We start from the raw sequence: 21,542 nt of genomic DNA on the forward strand, positions 1-21,542 counted from the left end.
CTTGCACACAGTAAGTGCTCAATAAATACGATTGATCGATTCACCTGCTGAGACTCGCAGTAACAGGAAAATCTTACCAGTGCCTGTTTTAGCCTAGGCATTGGCAACCAAAAAAGCATTTGTGAATGAGGGTGAAATTGAGTATAAATAAGCTGTGCAGTGAAGAACATACTTGGTAGTTGCATTTCAGCTGCCTGTGTTTTATGTGACTGCCAAGCATCTTTTCCATGGAACGTATTTGTCTAATTAGGCATCCCTAGCGTGTATTCTTCGCTAATATAATGAAAGCACATTTAGTATGTGAAACTTGATATTTCTATACTAAATTTTTTTTAACACTTTGTTGGCGGTGCTGAATCGTGATACCCTTAAAGCCAATTTTAAAAATCTGAATTAAGCATGAAGAGTCTTTGGAAATTAGATGTGTCATGCTTTTGCCCGTGGAGGATTTTTAGGGAGGAAAATCATAAAGCATTCTGTAGTAGTAAATCGTAATTCATTTCTTTTTTGCTGCAGAGGTATCTTTTTCCAGCCCTTTTCCCTCTTCTAGCTCTGGCTTTCAATTAATATATGGAATGAACAGTTTTACTTCAGTGCTGAGTAAGGCTAATTACCTCAGGGCAAGCCTATTTAAGTTCTTTAGCCTCTGATTTTAGTCTTCATCATTCTGTTTTATCTGGATTGTTGAATTTTCTCCTTCAGAATGCTAGAAAAGCTTTCTCACTGCTTAGAGAGGCTCTCTGAAGACAATCAGTTAAGATGTTCTTGGTGGGGTGCCATAATTATGTTTTGAGGTGGTCAGTGACGATTTGTTTTTTTTTTTTTTTTGGATCTTTTGTAGTATGTCATTCTGAGCCATTAAGTTGCTCAAGGCTTTGTCTCTTTTCCTTTATTCTCATCTGTGACATTGCTTCTTCCATAGCCTCACTATTTCAGTGCTCCTCTTTCCATTTCCAACCATTTTATCCTTCTCTAGACTGAACTAATTTTGAATGATTCTGAGCAGAGGTGCCAACTGTTCATTTTCAGCACAGGGGCAAATAGGGAGCAGGAATTTTAGCCTGGGGTGGGGATGGGGGACAAGCTCAAAGAGCTCTTATGACAAAGAAACACTATTTTGGGTCCTTTCAACCTTGATTCTAAGTAAATTTCAAATATAGTTCAAACCCTAAATTGGATTTCAAACAGTGGGTGATGGGGTTTGGGGGGAGGCGTTTTTGGAGGGGCGGTGGCGGGGGGAAGTATCGAGTTCTAGGACAAGAGGGGAAGCAGAACTTGGTTCTTCAAAGGCGGATAAAGAAATATGACAGTTGTATTTTTGTACTTGTTCCCATCTTCCCCAGAGACTGAGTCAGCAAAATATTAAAAAAGGGTGTCTACTAGGAAGTTTAAGAAGTGGGAACTAAATGGAATTAGGTTTTGCCTTCTCCAGGGGTCTAAGCTCATTCCCCTTTCAGTTATTTCCTGATACTCGGACTAGGACTTCAAGGATCGAAATATATACTTTGAACCGCGCCTTGTCCAACAACCCAGTCTGCAGGTCTCTCATATGACGGTCTTCAAGTTGCTGTCTCTTCCCCCAACCCTACCGTGTACTGTGGGGTTATTGGGAGGGCAGTCCCAAGTTCTTTAGTGCTTAGGCCAGGAAATTGCTCCCTTTTTCCATTCTGCATCCTAGGGTAAGCACCTCTCCCTTTCCTTCCCTCTTTGTAAAAATGGTCTGTGGGAAACCCATGCTCCATCAGACTCTGGTTAGGGCCCCCCGCCCGCCCCCACTCCTGGGAAAAGCCAACTTGATTTCCAGTCGGTCAACAGAACTTGAACACACCCTTTTGGGTGTCTAATGCCGTAGCCGGCAACAGCGAGGAGTTAGGCAGTGAAAAACCATCCCTTTAAGGAGCTTATGATCCAATGGAATTGGAGAAAATGAGGAGAGAAGGAAAACATAGCATAGTTCATCGTAGCAGTACATATCCATAGCCTCTGATGCCAGGTGAAGTCCTGGAATGATTGGAATAATCAGAACCGGGGGGGTTACTTTGGAGCCAGTAGGCATAGTTTCAAAAATGTGCTAGCGGGAGCTGTATCCTGAATGAACTAAGGAGAAACCCGACTAAGGTTTTCCTTATTCCCTCTACCTTCTGCATCACCTATGTGCTTGGGATCTTGATATTTTACTTGATATTCGCCCCACCCTCAGCCCCCCAGCACTCAAGGGCATAGCCATCTGTAACTCATTTTAATGTAATGTTGGTATTTGTGTTTACTATGTGCAGAGCACTGTTCTAAGCACTGGGGTAGATATAAGGTAGATATCAGGTTGTCCCATGTGAGGCTCACAGTCGTAATCCCCATTTTGCAGATGAGTTAACTGAGGCACAGAGAAGGTAAGTGACTTGCCCACAGTCACACAGCTGACAAGTGGCAGAGCTGGAATTCGAACCCATGACCTCTGACTCCTAAGCCCAGGCTCTTTCCACTGAGCCACGCTACTGTCTCTCTCCCCCTCTAGACTACATGATCCTGTGGGCAGGGAACGTGGCTTCCAACTCTGTTGGATTGGCCTCTCCCAAGTGCTTATTACAGTGATCTGCGCACAGTAAGTGCTCAATAAATACCATCGAGGGATTGCAAATCAAGTATCCCATACTCGGCTACCAATTCACACCTCGGCCCCCTAGAAGAGATGGGAGACCCGGTTATGGTAGAAGTAACGGCTGCCCTTCCACTAAATGGATGTGGGTGCTTTTTGTGTCTCTGGAGCTTGAGGCCAGGAAATGGGGATGAGTGCGAAGCCTCGAGGTTCTGGTTCCCTATGTGCCTGTCAGCGGGTAGCTTTGGAGAGGTTGGATTCCCATGGATGAAAGAGCTGCAGGAACATCGATGAGTGAGGTTGTACCCGGGGTGGAGGTGGGGGCACAACTCTGAGGGGAAAAAGGGGGATTTGCCTCCAAATGGGTCAAGACCATTAGCTTGGCCCCCAAGGCCCTCGGGACAGGGAGGGCAGCCTTAGCTAGCTACCCGAACAGTGCTTGGCACGTAGTAAGCGGTTAACAAATACCACCATCATTATTATTATCACCCCCTCTCCTTGGAGCCGAGATGTTGGTATTACCTCTTACTCCTTCCCCCCAGGCTGCAGCCCCCAACCTCGCCCTGGTGGATTTTCTCTCCCCTTTTCTGGTTTGCTGTCTCTGCCACACTGCTGCAGGGGTTTCTCTCACCGTGATTGAGCTCTGGAGTCCAGTAAGCATGAGCGACCTGGCCCTCAAGCCCGTGTGACACAGGTGCAGGAGGAGATAACACAGCAGAGGGGGTGGGAACCCCTTTACCTTCCTGTCCTTCCGTCCCCTCCTCCCCCCACCCTCTTTCCTTCTCTCTGCCTCCCCCTTCCTCCCCCCACCCACCTTTGTCCTTTTCCTACCCCCACCCTCAGCATGTAAAGTTGAGAGCGTGGGGGAAGAAAGGGGATGGCATACTCATTTGTACCCAGCTGGGCCCCAAGGCACCCCACAGTAGCAGGGAAGTGGTCAGTTGCATGCCTAAGATTATGCACAGGAAAACAGTAACGGGATTTGGCAACAGTAGGGGTGGAGAGGAAAGAAATAGACTAATATGGGACCAAGATTGCAAGACCGAGAAGAAGTCACCAGTAACGAGAGCAGTGTGAAAGGTGATTGGCGTCGAAAGGTGGCATCGATGTGGTGCAACACCAGGCAGCAGAGCTTGTGATGGGCCTGGAAAGGGAGAGAGATGAAAACAAGGCGGAGCACCCCACTTCCCTTCAAGGTGCAGTTCTCCCTTGCAGGCCGGTCACCAGCCCCCTGCTCAGAGTGGCTAGGAGGGAAGGGGGTGGCGTGGCAGATCCCCCAGGCTGGTCACAAGAGAGCTTTGCGCCAAGTCTCTTCTTCCTGGCCCTTTAGCTTCCGCAGGAACACAGGGAAGGGGGATTGAGTTTGGAGTAGGGGTGGCTAGAGAGGAAATGTTGCCCCACGTTCCTTTCCACAAATCCTTCTTCACCGAGTCAGGGGCACCTGCCCCACCTGATCCTGTTAACATGCATGCACGGGCACACACACACCCTTCCCCCCATGCGTCCCCTCCCCACCTTGTTCCTCTTTGTGCCATTTTCTGTGCTGGCCAGGTTTCTGGACCCTAGCTTGGGAGCCACAGCCACTGAAAAACTCAGGGTGCCACCCACTCATATTCTGAAGATTAAGAGTTGCCCGCTTAAGGTATGTTAGTAGTAATAATAATTATGGTGTTTGTTGAGCACTTACTATGTGCCAGGCACTGTACTAAGCGCTGGGGTGGGGACAAGCAAATCGGGTTGGACCCAGTCCCTGTCCCACGTGGGGCTCCCAGTCTCAATCTCCATTTTACAGATGAGGTAGCTGAGGCACAAAGAAGTAAAATGACTTGCCCAAGGTCACACAGCAGACAAGCGGCAGATCCGGGATCGGAACCCACGACCTTCTGACTCCTGGGCCCGTACTCTATTCGCAATGCCATGCTGCTTCTCGGTAGCCAGCCATATGACGTGGGGAACCCTGTGGATTTTTTTTCTTTCCATTGTTGGTGGGAGTTTACATTGTTTGGCTAATGGTGTTGCAGAACTTGTGTTTTGGCAGAGTTCAGTCCAACTTTCCGGCCTCCTACGTGTGTTTGTATTTTAAGGACAGACTCCATACTCTCCCCCACACTTTTGTTTTTAATTTTTCTATGGTGTGATTTGCAGGGTTGCACCATTGAGGTCTGTAGTTTCCTTCCTGTGTATATTTTGATTGGGGACATCCTGGAGTTTTTTTTATTTGCTAGACATTGGGGAGCTCTCAGAAATGACTTAATTCTAGCTTAAATAAGCCTCCAGTGTTGGAGGTCTGAGGGTATACTTTGGTCGGAAAGGTAACCGAGAAGCAGTGTGGCTTAGTGGCTAGAGCAGGGGCCTGGGAGTCGGAAGGACCTGGGTTCTAATCCCAGCTCCGCCACGTGTCTGCTGTGTGACCTTGGGCAAGTCACTTCACGTCTCTGGGCCTCAGTTCCCTCATCTGTAAAGTGGAGGATTAAGAGTGGGAGCCCCATGTGAGTCAGGGACTGCGTCCAACCCGATTAGCTTTTGTCTACTCCAGCGTTTAGTACAGTGCCTGGCGCATAGAGTTTAACAGATCCCATTCAAAAAAAAAAAAACCCAAACCCAAAATTGTGAGTGGTAGTTGGGTTAGGGGTAGATTAAAAACTTTGATTTTTGAAGTCAAGAGTCAGTTATCCACCAAAAGGCAACTTGCTTTTAGGGAAAAAGTTACCCGAGACCAAAGTGCGTGTGGCTCTTGTTTTTGTTGGTTTTTTTTGTAGCAGCAACATTTTTCTCTGATAGAATATTCAGTTTTTTTGGCCTGCTGCCTACATACTCAGAATGGGAAATTGAGAGCTACAAGCAGGAACAGATTTTTGCAAGCCTTGGCTGAAGGGTGTGTCGGGGGGTGGGGGTGGCTGTTTTCCCCCCTTAGTGATTTGGTTTGGGTTCTAGAGAAGTGTTTAAAGGTCTAAGGGCGCTTTAAATAACGCGTTCCTGGGCCCCGAGCGTGTGGGCCTGGGTGTGGCCCGCACAAAGCCGAACCGTGGCATCTGGGGCAATGCCAAGCGCCAGTGAACTTGAGCCTTGTTCATTCAGCCGGATTGATTGAGCGCTTACCGTGTGCCGAGCACTGTACGAAGCAGCCAGGGTCCCCATCTAGTCCACCTCAGTGCCCAGTCGGGTCCAGTTTCTGGTGTCTGGCCTAAGCAGGGGTTTAGCTTTTCATCTGGTGTGAAGCAGATCACCAGGTTTCAGCTCAGCGACTGGGTCTCAGCCCGTTTTGAATCAGATAGGCAAAGGTCCCGGAGAACTAAAATTCGGGGAACTCGATTGTCATTGAAACTACCAGTGTTAATGAACCCTGGAGCTCTGTGGATCTTTCCCTAATGAGGGTAAACGTGTCTTCCCCCTGCATCATTTCTTAAACGTCCTGTCTGTGTGTTCCAGGTATAGAGTGGAGGGAGGGCGTCTGACCATCAGGATGTGTGCGTTAAACCAAGGAGTTGCTTGTCAAGGTGCTTGGAATCTCTCTGTCTAGGTCCTGGATTCCCTTGCGCTCTCTCGACTTAATTTTCTAGACAGCTCTCATGACTTGGCTCTCCCAAAATTTTGCTAGGGTCCCTGTACTCCTCTGTCAGCCTCTGCTCCAGTACTGTACTCCGTTGATGACGTGTGTGTGTTAGTATTACTTAAAAAAGATAGGGTGTGACTGGTATGTAAAATTTGGTCTTTGCTGTTTCTTGTTCCTTTTTAGCCTGTACTTAATGATCCAGTAAGTCATAGCATGTTCATTATTGTTCTTCGAATTTAGAATCTCAGATCTTACTGAGATGTGCCTCCAAAAATGTAGTTGCGTTCCTTGACAAAGCCCAGAAAAGTGAGAGACCATTTTTTTATTCCCATCATCCAACAATCGACAGTATTTACTGAGTGCTTCCTGTGTACGGAGCACCATGCTAAGTGCTTGGGACAGTACAGTACACTAGAGTTGGTAGACACATTCCCTGCCCACAAGGAGCTTACGGTCAGTCTAAAACCCCAAACAATCCAAATTCTATGCTGGAGTCTAAACCTACTTCTTCCTCCAGCTTTGGTCACAATATTTAGTGGATCACTTTTCCTTCAATCAGACAGTAGTATTTACTGAGCTCCTATTTTGTGCAGAGCACTGTTACAATTGAGTAAGAGATCATGCCCTCAAGGAGCTTCCTCCCTTTGGGGGGTGACTGATAGACATAAGTCATTCCCAAACAACGTGGCCATTGATCGATAGGAAAAGCATGGCAGGTTAAATACAGAAGCATATATGAATCTGTCATGTATAAATGTAAATGCTAAGGTGGGCAGTTGGGTGGACACAGCCTGGGAAGGTGGAGCTTAGCTGGGGAAGGCCCCCCTGGAGGAGGTGTGATTTCTGGAGGGCCTTGAAGTTTGGGAGAGCTGCAGGCTGGCAGATTTGAAGGGGAAGGAAGTTTTGGGAAGCAGGAAAGGCGTAGGCAAGGGAGTCGAGGAGGAAGGCATGGTGAGAAGATGGGCTTTGGGAAAATTCACTACAGAGTGCTCTAAAGATCCCTTCAAATACACAAATTACTCCTGTTTTCTCCTTCGGGATAAGTCATCTCAAGTCCTTCAACTTGTCCTGAGAGATTGCATTCCCCAGGCCCAAATAACTAGAGTTGTTTGGATCCTCTCCAACATGTCTACATCCTTAAAGTGCATAGCTGTGCTCTAGAATCCAAGTAAAAAATTCCAGCCATCACATGCCTGGGCGGCACGCCCAAGCCAAGCGGTTTCCAGCCTTTTCCCTGCGGCTCTCGTGGTGAAGGTTGAGGCTCTTTTCGGCCTGATTCTCGAAGCATTGAACCAGGCGGGACATCCAAACCCCGCTCATCACCACAACTCTCCTAGCAGAGGTCGGAAGGCTCTTGGCTTGGGCAGAACCACTAGGCGCCCTTACCCCTTCGGTCTCTTCCACACCTCCTCTTCACCCACAGCAGGACGGGTACGAAAAATCTGCAACACACCAGATCTGCCCTACCCCGGTAAATTGACATTACTGTAGTTCTTCAACTCTAACGATAGTGGACCTGGGTATCCTCGTCGACATTATTTACTGAGCAGCCACTGTGTATAGAGCACTGTATATGCAGCGAAGGAATTAGAAGAAGAAAACTGCAGTCACCACCCTCGAATTTGCAGTCTGGCTGCGGGAGGGGAACAGGGAGACAATAATAGGCATGAGGCCCAAGCGAAAGGGACACAGTATGTAGTTTGAGTACGTATGATGAACACATAATTTTCTTTTCCATGTGCCAGAACGGAGCCGGAGTTCCTAGTCTAAACAGGGTCAGGTGGGGTTAATCCGGAAAAGATTCCAAGAGGTGAGTTTTTAATAGAGGAAAAATATGGAATGTTAACACAATTGGTCAGTACAGAGAACCTGTTTAGTCTGAGAGGATATGGGCATCCAAAGTTTACAGGATGCAACAAAAAGAAGCATCCGTCGTCCGTTTCCTCTCTGAAAGCTGATTAACTGCTGCCTTTAAAAAGTGTTGACTTTGCTGGGATAATATGTATGCTTGTCATTTGAATGGCTTTCCATTACTCAGGCTGTTTAATCACCCTCCTCCCCCCACCCCCCAAAAGAAAAAAGACCTTTTTTTTAAAAAAAAATTTACCTTTATTTACCATATGGTGTTAACTCCAGCCTCCTACATTGATAGAAATCAAGCGACTATCTTGCAGATTCAAGAGCCTGGAGGAAAAATATAATATGAAGCTCCTTTAAGATGCTCTGTGACCGAGAGCAGACTAGGACAGTAAACGCCTCAGAGTCTTAGTTAAAGCTCTATCCTCTTAACTTCTGATTCGGAGGAGCAGGCTTATCTATAGCACCACACACTAATTTCCTGTAGAACGGGGTCCCCTGCTTTGTCCACCTAGTCTCTAAAACTGAGCCCCCACCCCCATTCCTTCAGCCCACAGTATGACAGGAGAGCCAGACCTAATCTGCAGGTAGAACTCCCCTTGTTCCACTTTTGTAGAGTTATATTGAAGTGTTGGAAATTTCAAGATAAGTGATGCCACATTTGACAGTATTAGTTTCACAAAACCCATGTGGATTTTATACTTTTTTTAACAACTGGGAAAAAATAAAACAGATTTTTCAGTGTTAGCAATTGTCATTTGCCTCTCAACCTGTTAAACCTTTAGGTAGCCAAAGTTAAAATGACTGCTCTTAATATTGGTACCTTGGTAAGAAGGCCAGTTTTGAAACTGAGGAACACATGCAGTCTTAAATTTATTATAAGACTGTTAGTGTCAGGGGCTCTGTCTGCTGCCCCCTTGGGCTGCATAGTACAGACATGTAATTCCCTCATTGCCTGACATTATGTAATGGTTGACGTCCAAGTTGCATCCCCCAAATGTAATAAAAATGGTACTTCCCGTCACCCATTTATTCCTCTCTCTGACTGGCTGGCACTGGAGAGGGGCAAGAGTTTTGCTCCCAAAATGCTAGTCCACAAGGGAAAGCTTCCAAGCCAGCTGCCTGGGCCACTTCCCCATTTTCCTCCCTTTTTCCTACCCCCTTTGTTCCCAAGATTGAACAAGCCAAACTTCTCCTCAAACCAAGGGAAACCTGAGTGGGGCCAAGCAGTGGTGGTTCTGTGGCTTCCCCTGACACTTTCCACCCGTGTTCCGTGGCAGAAGCTCTTATGCGCCTTTTGCTGTTTTAGCAGCTGCTTCAAAATAAAGCAACTCGGCACAATAGTGAATGAAAATGAAGGTGCCTGTCTAGAAAATGGAGTTAGGGAGGGCACTAAGTCCGGACCCTTTTATCTCGCCCTTAAAATTATCTGAGTGTGAATGTAACAGCACCCATTTAAACGTGTTCCTTGGTTTATCAGTTGCGTTGGAGAGAAATTCTGGATATTGGTTCTCTGACCATAATGAGGGACACCTGTAATTTCCACTAATTATGGGGCCCGTCTCTTAACTGCAGTCTAATTCATTTGTTCCCCTTGCTCCCTAGCAACCTACTGTGGCTAACCCATATTTTTTCAAATTACGCTGGCAGATATCCTTCTAGTATTTCTTATGTCCAGCATATACTCCATTTAGTTCCCTAGAGCAGTGTTGTTTTTTGTTTTTGTAAAACCCTCTTTTCCTTCTCCTTTCACCTTCTCCCCGGCAGAGCTGTAAGGGTGCTTTAATACTGGTGAACCGAATACACTGTGGGACCATTTTATGGGTGCCCCGTTGACCTATATGATGATCTAGCTGTTGTTGATTAATCCGAATGCTGAATGGGCAGGGTCAACCCTTGCTCCTAAAAGGCACTCTTAATCATAGACCTTTAGATTAGTTAGGAGCTTAATATATGTTCGACTGTCACTCCCCCTCCAACCGTGTAAGCAGAGCAGCAATTTAAAAATGGCTGCACTTTTTAAGTTGTTATTACTTCTTTTTTTTGCTGGTGAGGGTGGGGGAGAAGACCCTTAGGCTTGAGTGCCACCAAATGATAGCATTTAGGCCTGAAGCTCTTTTAGGGCTATAGCTTTTTTGACACTGATTACCTGTAGCTCTGTTTTTTGCAGTGACTAACAGTGCCTATTTGTCTCCCATTTTGGAGTAAGAAGCATCCCTACATCTGATTCTTCTGATTAAATTGATGTCGGAGTGGTTCTTTTCCAGCTTTTGAGGCTGATGTTACATTGCGTGCGTGCTCGCTAGCTCTCTCCTTCCCTCCCTCCCTCTCCTCCCTCTCCCCCTCTTCCTCTCTCACCATCTCACTATATAGTGAGATATTGCTGTCCAAGTTCAAAGATGACCTAGATGGAGCTGAGTTGCTCTTTGTGTTTATGTGCGGCTGATAAGACTAGTGCATGACTGACGATCCCTTCCGTATCGCGAACACATAAAAATTGTCCCTTGCACTGTTGCATTTGCTGCTCTTAGCACCGGGTGCCATTTTTTTCCTCCTCCCTCTTTGTGTTATGAACTTGAAGCCTCGGTTCTAAGAGTCACCCCGTATCTAATTGCCGGCCCCCCGATCTGGTCTTCTCTCTGCTGCTGTCGCCTAACTGTCCACGGTTGTGCCGTATTATTTGAGGTTTTGCTTCATTATGTCTTTCAAACGTTTCTCCCGTTTCCAGGTATCCCATCTCCGCTCACCACAGAGCAGCCGATTGGGTATCCTGCTGTGATCCATTCTCCTCACATGTTCCCCCCCAGCAAAGGTGTGATGGGCTGAGCTTTGCTTCGATTCTGGTGGGCTGTCTGCATTCGTGACCTCGTCGTCTTAGCGTGCCCAGACTCCGTGTGCCCTTGTCCTCCTTCAGTTCAGGCAGCACCATCTTTAGGGGCTTGGCCTCATGGGACCAGCTCAGTGTTTCTGACCTGATTCTACTCTAAAAAAAAAAAAACAAAAAACGTAGCATTAAAAGCGTTGTGGTGCCATTCCTTTTGCCTGTAGCCTATAGGAGTCCTAGGTGAAGTCTGTCTGGATGCAGAATATGCATCGGTCAACATAAAGGTGTAATTCTTCAACAGTTCAGAGGCACGAGGATCTGGCTGCTTTAGAAATCCTCTCCTGATGGCTAAGAGTTTTTTCAATTCTTCAGTTTTGGGGAAATAGTCCTCTCTAAGCCAGTCGTCCTCATTCCTGTGCCGTTGTTTCTTGATAAACATTGGTTACACTACGTTTAATAATAATTATGGGATTTGTTAAGCGCTTATTGTGTGCCAAGCACTGTTCTAAGTGCTGGGGTAGATACAAGGTAATCAAGTTGGACACAGTCCCTGTCCCACGTGGGGCTCACAGTCTTAATCCCCCATTTTCCAGATTAGGTGACTGAGGCACATAGAAGTGAAGTGACTTGCCCAAGGTCACACAGCAGATAAGTGGCGGAGCCGGGATTAGAACCCAAATCCTTCTGACTCCCAGGCCCGTGCGCTTTCCACTAGGCCATGCTGTTTCTGTATGTTTTTAATGCTTTGCCTAGTCCCGGAGTAGACTCAAACATCTAGGGAATAATCCCGAGACGGGGGAGGGTTAAGGGCAACCAGCCTGTGGAGAAGGACTGGGGTTCCCAGGGAAGAGGTCGTTTCCTGCAGTCTTCCTCAGCATGCTACTATGGCTTTGCTGGTTTCCAGGCTTGCCCCGACCAGCCTTATGGACCTCTTTCTTCTCCCCTCCGCTCCCCATTTCACACTTAGCATTTCAGTGGCCTGTTTGTCAACTGCACCAGGACAGATAGCTCCAAAACTCCCTAATCCATGGCCGCTTGCTTGAGGGTTTTGAATCTACCATTCCAGCCCGTAACCGAAACGAAACCCTAAGCTCTGAGCGCGTGAAGGGAGACAGGTCCTTGCTATTCCTTGGAGACATCTAGCATCTTTCCTGTCTCAGATGTGATCCTCTCTCCAAAGGTGAGCCGTAGCTGGAGGGCTGGCTTGTGTGGCTTTGGAGAGACCGGTCCCACTCGTTAACCCCCAAGGGCTAGAAATATCCTAACCACTTACTGGAGGGTGAGGCTCGGCTAGGCTGTTTTTAGTCAGGGAAAGCTTGGGCATGGGGCAGGTTCAGGGCTGGAAGCAGCAGAACAGGGCCCAATTGATGGAGCCAGTTTCTGGCGGGCAGCCAACAGAGAGGAGGCTCAGGGGGAGGTGAGTCACCGGGAGGGGCCAGCCACTGCGGGAGGTAGGGGCTGAGTTTCTGGAAAAAGGTAATAAGGTGGTAGAGAAAGGGCCACGAGGCCGGGGACAGTACAGTGGGTCTGATTCTGCCCATTACGTTTTTACGTTTGTCCCTCCTTTCGTTTCGTTTGTCCCTCCTTTTTCGTTTTTCAGTCTTAAAAAAAACCAAACAAAAACATAAACGGTATTTATTGAGCACTTACGGTGTGCCAGACACTGTACTAAGCAGTGGGGAAGGTAAAGCTAATCAGGTTGGACACTGTCCCTGGCCAGCCTAGGGCTCACAGTATCAATCCCCAATTTACAGATGAGGTAACTGAGGCCTGGAGAAGTTAAGTGATGTGCCCAAGGTCACAAAGCATACAAGTGGCAGGGCCCAGATTAGAACCTGGGGCCTCCCAGGCCCGCGCTCTTTCCACACTCTATCCACTGTGCCGTATTATTTGAGGTTTTGCTTCATTATGTCTTTCAAACGTTTCTCCCCTTTCTTTCCGAGCAAAGCACACCCTCAGACCTCCAATGCTTGAGGTTTATTTAAGCCTGGATCGAGTCATTGCTGAGAGCTCCCCTGTGCTGTGCAAATAAAAAAGGCTCCAGGATGTCCCTAATCAAAAGATACCCAGGAAGGCAACTATAGACCTCATTGATGGCAACCCCGCACATCATACCATAGAAAAATGGGACGCTATCCATCTGGGTAATGTATGGCACCTGGAATGGTGAGGCTGATGAATGTCGGACTGGGTCTAATTCCTACCCATGGAGTCTTTCCTGGCGCCTAGTTCAGTGCTTTGCGTACGGAGAGCACTTAATGCCATCGCTATCACTGCTATTACAACTCTCGTGTGGAAATAACCTGTTAAAAGTAGAGGCCCCGGTGAAGCTCGTCAGCTTCGTGAACTCTAAATTGTTTGGGAGGGGATGAGAAATAATAGGTTCAGGTCAAAGAAAGATCAAGGGAATTGAGGCTTTCCCATATCGTCCCTGTGTGCTAATTTGTCCCTTAAGGGGCTCCGTCGAAGATGGGCTTTGCCGTAGTTAGCCGCCTCAGAAGAAATTACTGTAAATTGGAGCCTGGGCTCATCAGAGTAGCCCAGTCTCTAGAGCTGGACCTCAAGAGGGTGTGTTTTTGACTGCTCCTCTGACTTCACCATTTAGGAGCGCACTGCTAAGAGCAAGACTTCTGGAACAAAGTGGGCCCCATTTGCTACCCGGACTGGATCCGACCCTCCCCGAGCGTGCCTGCCAAAAGACATGTGGTCCTGCTTAGAGGTGAAGCCCCGAGGCTCTCTGGCAGACGGAAAGAACCCCTGGCCAGACATTGCAGCACTCACAAGTAGGCCCAAGGGCCCACTGCTCAGAGCAAGATTTCCCTGGCTTTTTAGTGCAGACTCTTGCTAGCACCTCCAGTAATCTGGATGGTTGCCTGGTGAGCAGCCTTTCTGAGAAAATTTCACAGTGAATTCAGAGTAATAGAGTTCCTGGCAGTGGGACCCTATGTGCTCTTTAGCTTGGAGGTGTGTTTGGAAACAGTTGACACTTGGTAATATTTCAAATTATAGAGAGGTTATCTATCTAGATACATAATATCTATACCTCTTTCTATATAGATATCTAAAATAATATATATATATATATATTTGAAATAGAGACTCTAAGCTCTCTGTGGGCAGAGAGCATGTCTACCGACTCCGTTGTATCATACTCTCCCAAGTGTTTAGTACAGTGCTCTGCGTACAGAAAGGACTCAAATACCACTGATTGATGGCTGCCTCTGAGGAGAGCATATTTTCGGTGGCTTGCAAAGTGAATTTTTAAGGAAAGAATGACTTTATAGTGCCTATAGCAATGATGCCTGATTGGGAACTGGAAATGGATGGTCAAGCAACCTTCAGTCTTTGTGTAGATATCCAGGCCTCTTCTCTGGGGTCTGTGCTTAGAGAGAGCAGATCCCAAAGTCAATCCGGTGGTTTTTATTGTACAGAGCACTGTACTAAGCAATTGGGAGAGTACGGTACAACAGAGTTGGTAGACATGTTCCCTGCCCATAAGGAACTTAGTCTAGCCGGGGAGGTGGATATTAAAATCAGTTTCAGAGAGGGGAAATGGCAGGGCATGAGGATCTGTACCCAAGTGCTGTGGAGCTGAGGGCGGGGTAGAAGTCAAGTGCTTAAAGGGTATAGATCCAAAACGGTCCAGTGATCTTTTGAGGGGAGTCACAGACTAAACCGGATTACTGGACCTGTGAAATCAGAACCTAGGCCCCTAAAAGGGATGTCCCACCTTCACTGGCCCTGGTTCTACCAACGGGTCCTCTGGAGTTGCTTTGGACTCCTAGAGGCCACTGCCCATGGGCACAGACTCCCCAGGGGACATCCAAGCAACTTCAACTCTAGGAGGGGTTTGGGTGGAACCATAGTGGATTCAGAAACCCAGAGAGGAAACCTGCAAGCTGGTGGTTTGTCAGCTCCTGTGATGCAAGCCTTCAGCTGCTGCATTAGATTGAACAGCTGTTACCGCATAGTTTCCTGGCCCCTCCTCTCCTCTCTCCCTTGCAGTCAGATGGCTGCAAAGCAGCAGGTGATTGTAAACTATCTCGTTTTGGAATTTGCCAGAACAGTTGAACATGAAATGAGGACATCCGTCTACTTAGTTGCTCCAGATATGGTGCTTATTCGATGAAGGTAAAACTTTGGACTAACGTGACCCAAGTCTTTGGTTTGTAATTCAACAAAGCTAGCCTTATCCCAAGTTTTTCTCATTATCCCAAACTTACAGAGCGGTGATGATACTGCTTTACAAAAAAGGAACTAATGCTTTGCTGTAAAGTGTGTGTGAGCATGTGTTATAGATATATATATACACACATATATATAGATAGATAAAAGTAGCTCCCAATTTTGACCTGGGCAACAAATGTTAGTGCTAAAGCCCTTTCTTCTGAAGTCTGTGAACCTTGATAGAGTTAAAGTTATTAGCCAGGTGGGCTCAAAGATTTTCCATGACACCTTTGCTGAACAGAGTAGGCCTGTTCATTGGTTTCCCAGCATAGGTTTGCCTGGGTGGAGTTTAGAATACTGTAGTTGAAGTTGAAATCCTCTCGGGTGAGTAATGTCCTGCCTTGTCTAAACAGATTTTGCAAGTGAAATTTATAGCTACCTCATTTGCAAATAGACTTGGCTTTGTGGGCACCAGTCAAAAGAGAGGCTTAATTTCTAATCTGGGGATTCATTTATGTGTATAAATTCATCTCTTCAATAGCCATCCAAGTCAGATCTTTGTTGAGAAGTGAAGTGATCCATTAGGACTTGGGTAGACTGTGTGAAAATGTCATTGCAGATTGCAGGTCTCAGTATTGGAGCACTAATAGTCAAGCAGGGGTAGGCTGGGTGTGCCTAAAGCTCAGGAATTCCTGGGACTTAAAGCTTGTGTTTTGGGAACTCCCTGAACTCCAAGTTTGGGTGCTTAAGGCTCCAAACTCAAAGTCTGGGCATTTCTAGAACTGTCCTGGATAATTTCTTATGGCAGAGGGCCTATCCACAGTTCTTGGGAGGCCTGGGATCTCTAACACCAAGAATGTTCTCCCCCCCTCCTCCCCGCAAATCCCAAGGTCCCTAGGGCAGCTGCTCGAGGTATTCCGATAGAAGTTCTGCCCTTATGGAGATAGACTATGCTTCCTAGACATACTTTCATTGAAACTGGAAACCATCTCTGCTAATAGCACAGTGTTAAGTGCTACTTTACACCAGCCTTTAAAATAGGAACCAACAGGGTGATGAATGTGATCACTTTCCTGAACAGTTATTGACTATTTTGTAGAACTGTAGAAGTTTTTTTGATGAGAACTTCTGCTATACAATGAGTGGTCTGTTACTGACATCCATCCGCAATCATGTTTGCCAAATTTGCCATATTTCCAACATAATCAAAAGAAAACGGGCCGAGCGCCACCTCCCTGAAGCCTTTTCTCTCCAAACAGGCTGGTATAAATTATTTTTTCCAACCAGGTATTTTGAATAGTTTGCTATTAATGTTGGGGTTTTTTGTGGTATTAAGTGCTTACTGTGCATCAAGCACTGCTCTAAGCCCTGGGGTAGATACACATCAATCAAGTCAAACACTGTCCCTGTCTCATGTGGGGCTCACAGTGTAAGTAGGAGGGAGAACTTGTACTGAATCCCCATTTTGCATTTGAGGAAACTGAGGCCCAGAGAAGTGAAGTAACTTGCCCCAGGTCACATAGCAGGCAAGTGGCGGAGATAGTATTTATCTCATTCAGCCAAAAGCAAGAATTTGACTAGAACAGTATCCTAAAATCAGAAGCGGGTTCTATTCTGACGCCACTAATTTGCTGTAAAGCCGAGGTGGGTCCTATTCAAATCTGCTTTCTATGTAAGGATGTTTTGAGAATCACCATGGTAATGCAAACAAAACACAAGGCTTCGAGAAGCCATTTTAACCCTACCCAGTATTAAATATAATGAAACTGACACAGCGCAGTGGCCGTCACAGACTTGCTATGATTTCTTGGGGTTGGAAAATCCTGACCATTAAAGGGCAATAGATTTCTTGTTCTTAGATGAAATCCCCATATTTAATCACAGGCTGAGTATCTGTGGAAACTGGATGCAAGGGTGAAGATGGATTTTCATTCAGCAGACACTCAAAAGTGAATATGCATGTTGTACTTGATGCTTATTGGTTACATGCTCCTGAAGATCTTTTTGTCTCTCTGAATAATCGCTTCTCATGGCTTGTCACCAGGTATTGGTTTTATCGGTCCTATGGGTCTCTTACTGCATGTTTCCTAGGAAAAAAAAGCTTTGCAAGTGGAATAAAGGCCTCAGACATGAAGAGAAGTAGGATCAGTCAGTGGCACTTTAGTGCTTTCTGTGTGCAGAGTACTTAACTAAGCACTTAGAGGAGTGTAGTCCAGTTGAATTAGTAGACACTATTCCTGCCCTCAAGGAACTTGCAATCTAGTACTTTTAGCGCTACCATTTCCAAAATAATTATTTCTCCAGTACTGAACAGTTTAAAATAAATTTTAGGGTGGTTATATGTGAGAAGTGTAAAGAGTACACCATTACCTATAAAGTACCCGAAGCAAAGGGAAATCTTACAGATGCAGTAGAAAGCAAATTATCCAGACAACAGTTATCAAACAGTGGATTTCCTATGTGCCCATAGAACATGATTATCACCAACCCACACATTGACTTTTGTGTTACTTGGTGCGATTATTCACTAAAGTCCATGAATTCCAGCCAACTGGCCACAGATGAAACATTGTTCCCCACTGGACAAGACTGTTGAGATTTCTGAAGAGATTAGTAAAAGCTGATGACCAAACTGAAATTCAGAGTGCATGAAAGAGGAGGATAAAGTGGGCATTTATGGGGGAGAGCTGAGAAATGCCTCCCCACCCCAGAAATAAGAAGCAAATTGCAGGGGCCTTGATGTACCTCAAAAGAACTGATGATGCCAAGGGCTGAAGCAGCAGCGTGGCTCAGTGGAAAGAGCATGGGCTTTGGAGTCAGGGCTCATGAGTTCGAATCCCAGATCTGCCACTTGTCGGCTGTGTGACTGTGGGCAAGTCACTTAACTTCTCTGTGCCTCAGTTCCCTCATCTGTAAAATGGGGATTAAGACTGTGAGCCCCATGTGGGACAACCTGATTCCCCTCTGTCTACCCCAGCGCTTAGAACAGTGCTCGGCACATAGTAAGCGCTTAACAAATACCAACATTATTAAAATTCATCTTTGATAAACTGGCATTGCAGCAAACCCTGAAATTCAGCTGGCCCTTTTACTATACTAAGGTATACTACCACCCACACTGAAGAGAAGGAAGAACTTCATTTTTAATTACTAGAACCAACAGCTGGCTCCTGAGGCAGTGAGGGTTTTGACAGGTGGCATTGGTATTTGCTAGTACTGAGAAACGCAAACATTGCATGGAAGTTTTGAAGTTGCTAAAACTAGTTCTCAACAGACTGGATGAAAATCAACTGAAGGAGTTACAATGAAGGCCCCAAAGAAATCACAGTTAAACAGGGGTAGAGAATAGAGATGATTATTTTTAGTATTATTAATGATAATTATTGTGCTATTTAAGTGCTTACCATATGCCAAGCGCTATTCTGATTGCTGGGTAGATAAAGGATAATCAGGTCCCACATGGAGTTCACAGTCTAAGGAGGGAGAACAGGTATTGAATCCCCATTTTGCAGATGAGGGAACTGAGGCCCAGAGAAGCTAAATGACTTGCCCGAGGTCACTCAGCATGTAAGTGGTGGAACAAGGATTAGAACCCAGGTCCTCCGTCTCCCAGGCCTGTGCTCTTTCCACTAGGCCGATGCCATTTCACTGATGTTGAAATATTCAAAAAGCTCCCGCTGGATGGCTCCTCATCAGAAAACAGGGCTGAACCATCCTAGCTTCCTTGATTTAATTGTAGACCAATTCTGAATGCTGGCGTTCTTCTAAGAAAAGTTTGGGTCGAGACAGATATACTCAGCAAAAATAATTTCTGGACTTAGTTCAACAATGGCACGATAGTTGCGTTCTGGAGGAACCTTGTGTGTTTTGAGAAAATTGCTTTCTGACCATTGAGTCAATAGCCATCAGTGGATTTGTGGGAAGATGATTTGAAGATACCATCACGACTGACCTTTTTTTGACACACATCCCACCACTAGCAGAATGTTTTTCAGCTTTGCCACACGCTATTGTTTTTTCTGCATTAAATGCTCTGAAGCCGCTGAAGTAATAGTGACCGTATTCAGCGCCTTAGCACGTGCACAGCACTGCGAAAGAATTACCCAGGTGAGGAATAGACATTCTCCCTGGTCCCCAAGGGGCTGATAGTCAAAGAATGGGGAGAAGAGGGGTGGGCTTGGTAACAGAAGAAAAGGCAAACAAAAAGACAAAAGTCAAAGATGATGACAGATGTGGAAGGAGTAGCAGGATTTCTGGCTCTTCACAGCTCAAACTGATCAACAGTCCCGGAAGAGGGTGCTGTACCTCCCACAGAGCCGTCCCCACCTCGTACCCCTCCACCGAGGGTGGAGAGTAAGGGGGAGCAGCTGTTATGAAACACACAGGCCTTTACGGTAAGGCTGAGGCTGAGGGGGAACGGCATCCCACCATCCACTTACGCCCAACCTTTTCTTCCTACCCACCCCACCCCCCAATCTATCTGCAGGAATGTGGGGCTCTCACCCTACCCAGAACAGACTCGGGCTAGCGGGAGCATGTTCCTTAATTGTTGCACCACGTCCCGACCATATCAGGTTGTGCATTATAGCAGCCATGACTGCCTGGATTAGCGTGGGTCCAGATATGTAAAAATGGCGTTCCAGTTTTGTAGCGATTGAACCTAATGCAGAAAAGCAATTCTGCAGGATTGTTTTCTCTGCAAAGATTTGTTGCCCGGTTTAGAGCCTCCCCAGAGCTGCCTCTTCAGCCGGAGTGTATTTATTTTGGAAAAAGAGAATAGAGAAGAATGGGAAACATTTGTTTGCATTCCAGGGGAAAAAAATCTAAAGGAGCACGGCATGTAAAGATATGCCATTTTCATAAATTACGGCAGCCAGTTAATCCAACAGGCGAGTACATCCAGCTCTCCTATAATGTGGGGGATGAGTTCTTGCAGAGCAGAACCAAGCATAATTACATTTATTTTAAGGGCTGCCAAGCCAGCTGGGCCCCTGCTTGATCGAGAATCTCTTATTAGTTTACTAGTCTATTAATCAGATTCTTTTTTTCCCCCCTCTTCACCTTTGAATTCTTCCCAACTTGGCCTGCATCAATTCTATTCAAATTTTCAGGTGTCTTTAATGTCAGAATTAATAAAAGCAGACTTTTATTCAACAGACGAAACCCCACTCTTTGACATAAACCGGATGAGTCTGAAATTCCTGGTTTTGAGCAGAACATGTGTCTTACCTGCCTAAAGATGGGTTATCTGGCGAAATTGGGAGAACTGAGGGGAGAGGAGAGGAAAGTTTGGATACTCATCAACCAAAATTCAGCATGTACCTGTCCCAAATAATTGAGCAAATATTTAGCCCCACTGAGTTCAGGTAAAGTGCTGTCTCGTTAATGGGCAAGACTAAACAGTTCAAGCAGTAAATAAGGTGACACACACTTTGCTATTTTTTTTTCCCCTCTTTGCCTTTCAATTCTTTAATACATACTCAACCTGCCATTTTGAGAAAGGAAACCACACCAGACTCTAGCCGCGCAGCTGGAGTCAGATGACGCACTTCCGTGAAGGGCTTTGGATGAGGCCATTTCCTAAAAATTTAGCCCAAGTTAAGTATTATAAAAACAGACCTTGGTTCTAAAGTTGATAGCCGATTTAACTTTTGAGGGGGTCACAAGCTCAGTTAGTTTGCAAGAATGGGTCATTTGGGTAGGGGTGTAAATCTGAGCAGCGGTTCTCCGGCAATGTAGTCTTCAGCGATTCCTCTTCAAGCTCTTTTCCACCCAAAATTATCCGCCATGACTTCTTTGCTCCCACTCCCTGTATCTCTGAGTGATAATGTTGGGGCTTACTAGCCAATTTGCTGTTGCAAAATTTGCCTCCCTGAGACTACCCTTGTGACTGTGGGAAGTGGCAGATTCTCCTTTAGGCAACAGGTAACTACCTCCCCCTCCCCTTTTTTTTTTTTTTAAACAAGGCACCTAGAATGTAATGAAAATGTGTTTAATGGGGAAAAAAAAACCACTCCTGAAATATTTTGGTGCTTCTCCCTGATAGGCATTATGGAGATGAGTGGCAGTGCATTTTTATTCTGATATAGCCACAGCAAATGGATTACTTACAGAGTATGGAATTTAGCTAAACTGTTTTTTAAAGGTTGCTTTTTCCTGTATTTTTTCCATCATTCCCCCTTTGCAATGTGATCTCTAAGTGGGCTTAGCAATTTTTAAGTACATTAATGTATCCTTTTCTGAATAATTCCCTTCTCCCATTCTCTAAAGAGTATGGAATTTCCTCAGCTGGCAGGCATCCCCGGTCAGTTTTTGCATATCTCGTATGTGAATGTCATCGTTCTTCTCACGCCAAGATAAAGGCGATGCCGCTTGTTTCGGTGGAAAAAGAACGGGTCTGGGGCTCAGAGGACCCTGGCTCCAGTCCTAGATCCTCTGCCGCTTACTGGCTGGATGACTTTGGGCAATTCACTTGACTGCCCTGTGCCTCAGTTTCCCCATCTGCAAAATGTGGGTGGTAATATCTGCCTTTCCCTACCTCACAGGGA

At 46.1% G+C, this 21,542-nt stretch overlaps 1 protein-coding gene across 4 annotated transcripts in view; it reads left to right on the forward strand.

The window, feature by feature from the left end:
- Window positions 1–21,542, forward strand: part of RHOA (ras homolog family member A) — a 66,568-nt gene that overhangs the window by 26,300 nt on the left and 18,726 nt on the right. For 2 of the 4 annotated variants that reach the window (XM_029050736.2, XM_029050737.2), the window contains 2 exons: window positions 7,892–7,956; window positions 10,732–10,815. The exons of the other annotated variants lie outside the window; for them this stretch is intronic. In XM_029050736.2, the coding sequence (XP_028906569.1) occupies window positions 10,797–10,815 (19 nt within the window). In that variant the 5' untranslated portion in view covers window positions 7,892–7,956; window positions 10,732–10,796. The remainder of the gene's footprint in view (window positions 1–7,891; window positions 7,957–10,731; window positions 10,816–21,542) is intronic. 4 annotated transcript variants of the gene reach the window in all.

Source organism: Ornithorhynchus anatinus, chromosome X1 (genome assembly GCF_004115215.2).
Source record: "Ornithorhynchus anatinus isolate Pmale09 chromosome X1, mOrnAna1.pri.v4, whole genome shotgun sequence".
Taxonomy (NCBI): Eukaryota; Metazoa; Chordata; class Mammalia; order Monotremata; family Ornithorhynchidae; genus Ornithorhynchus; species Ornithorhynchus anatinus.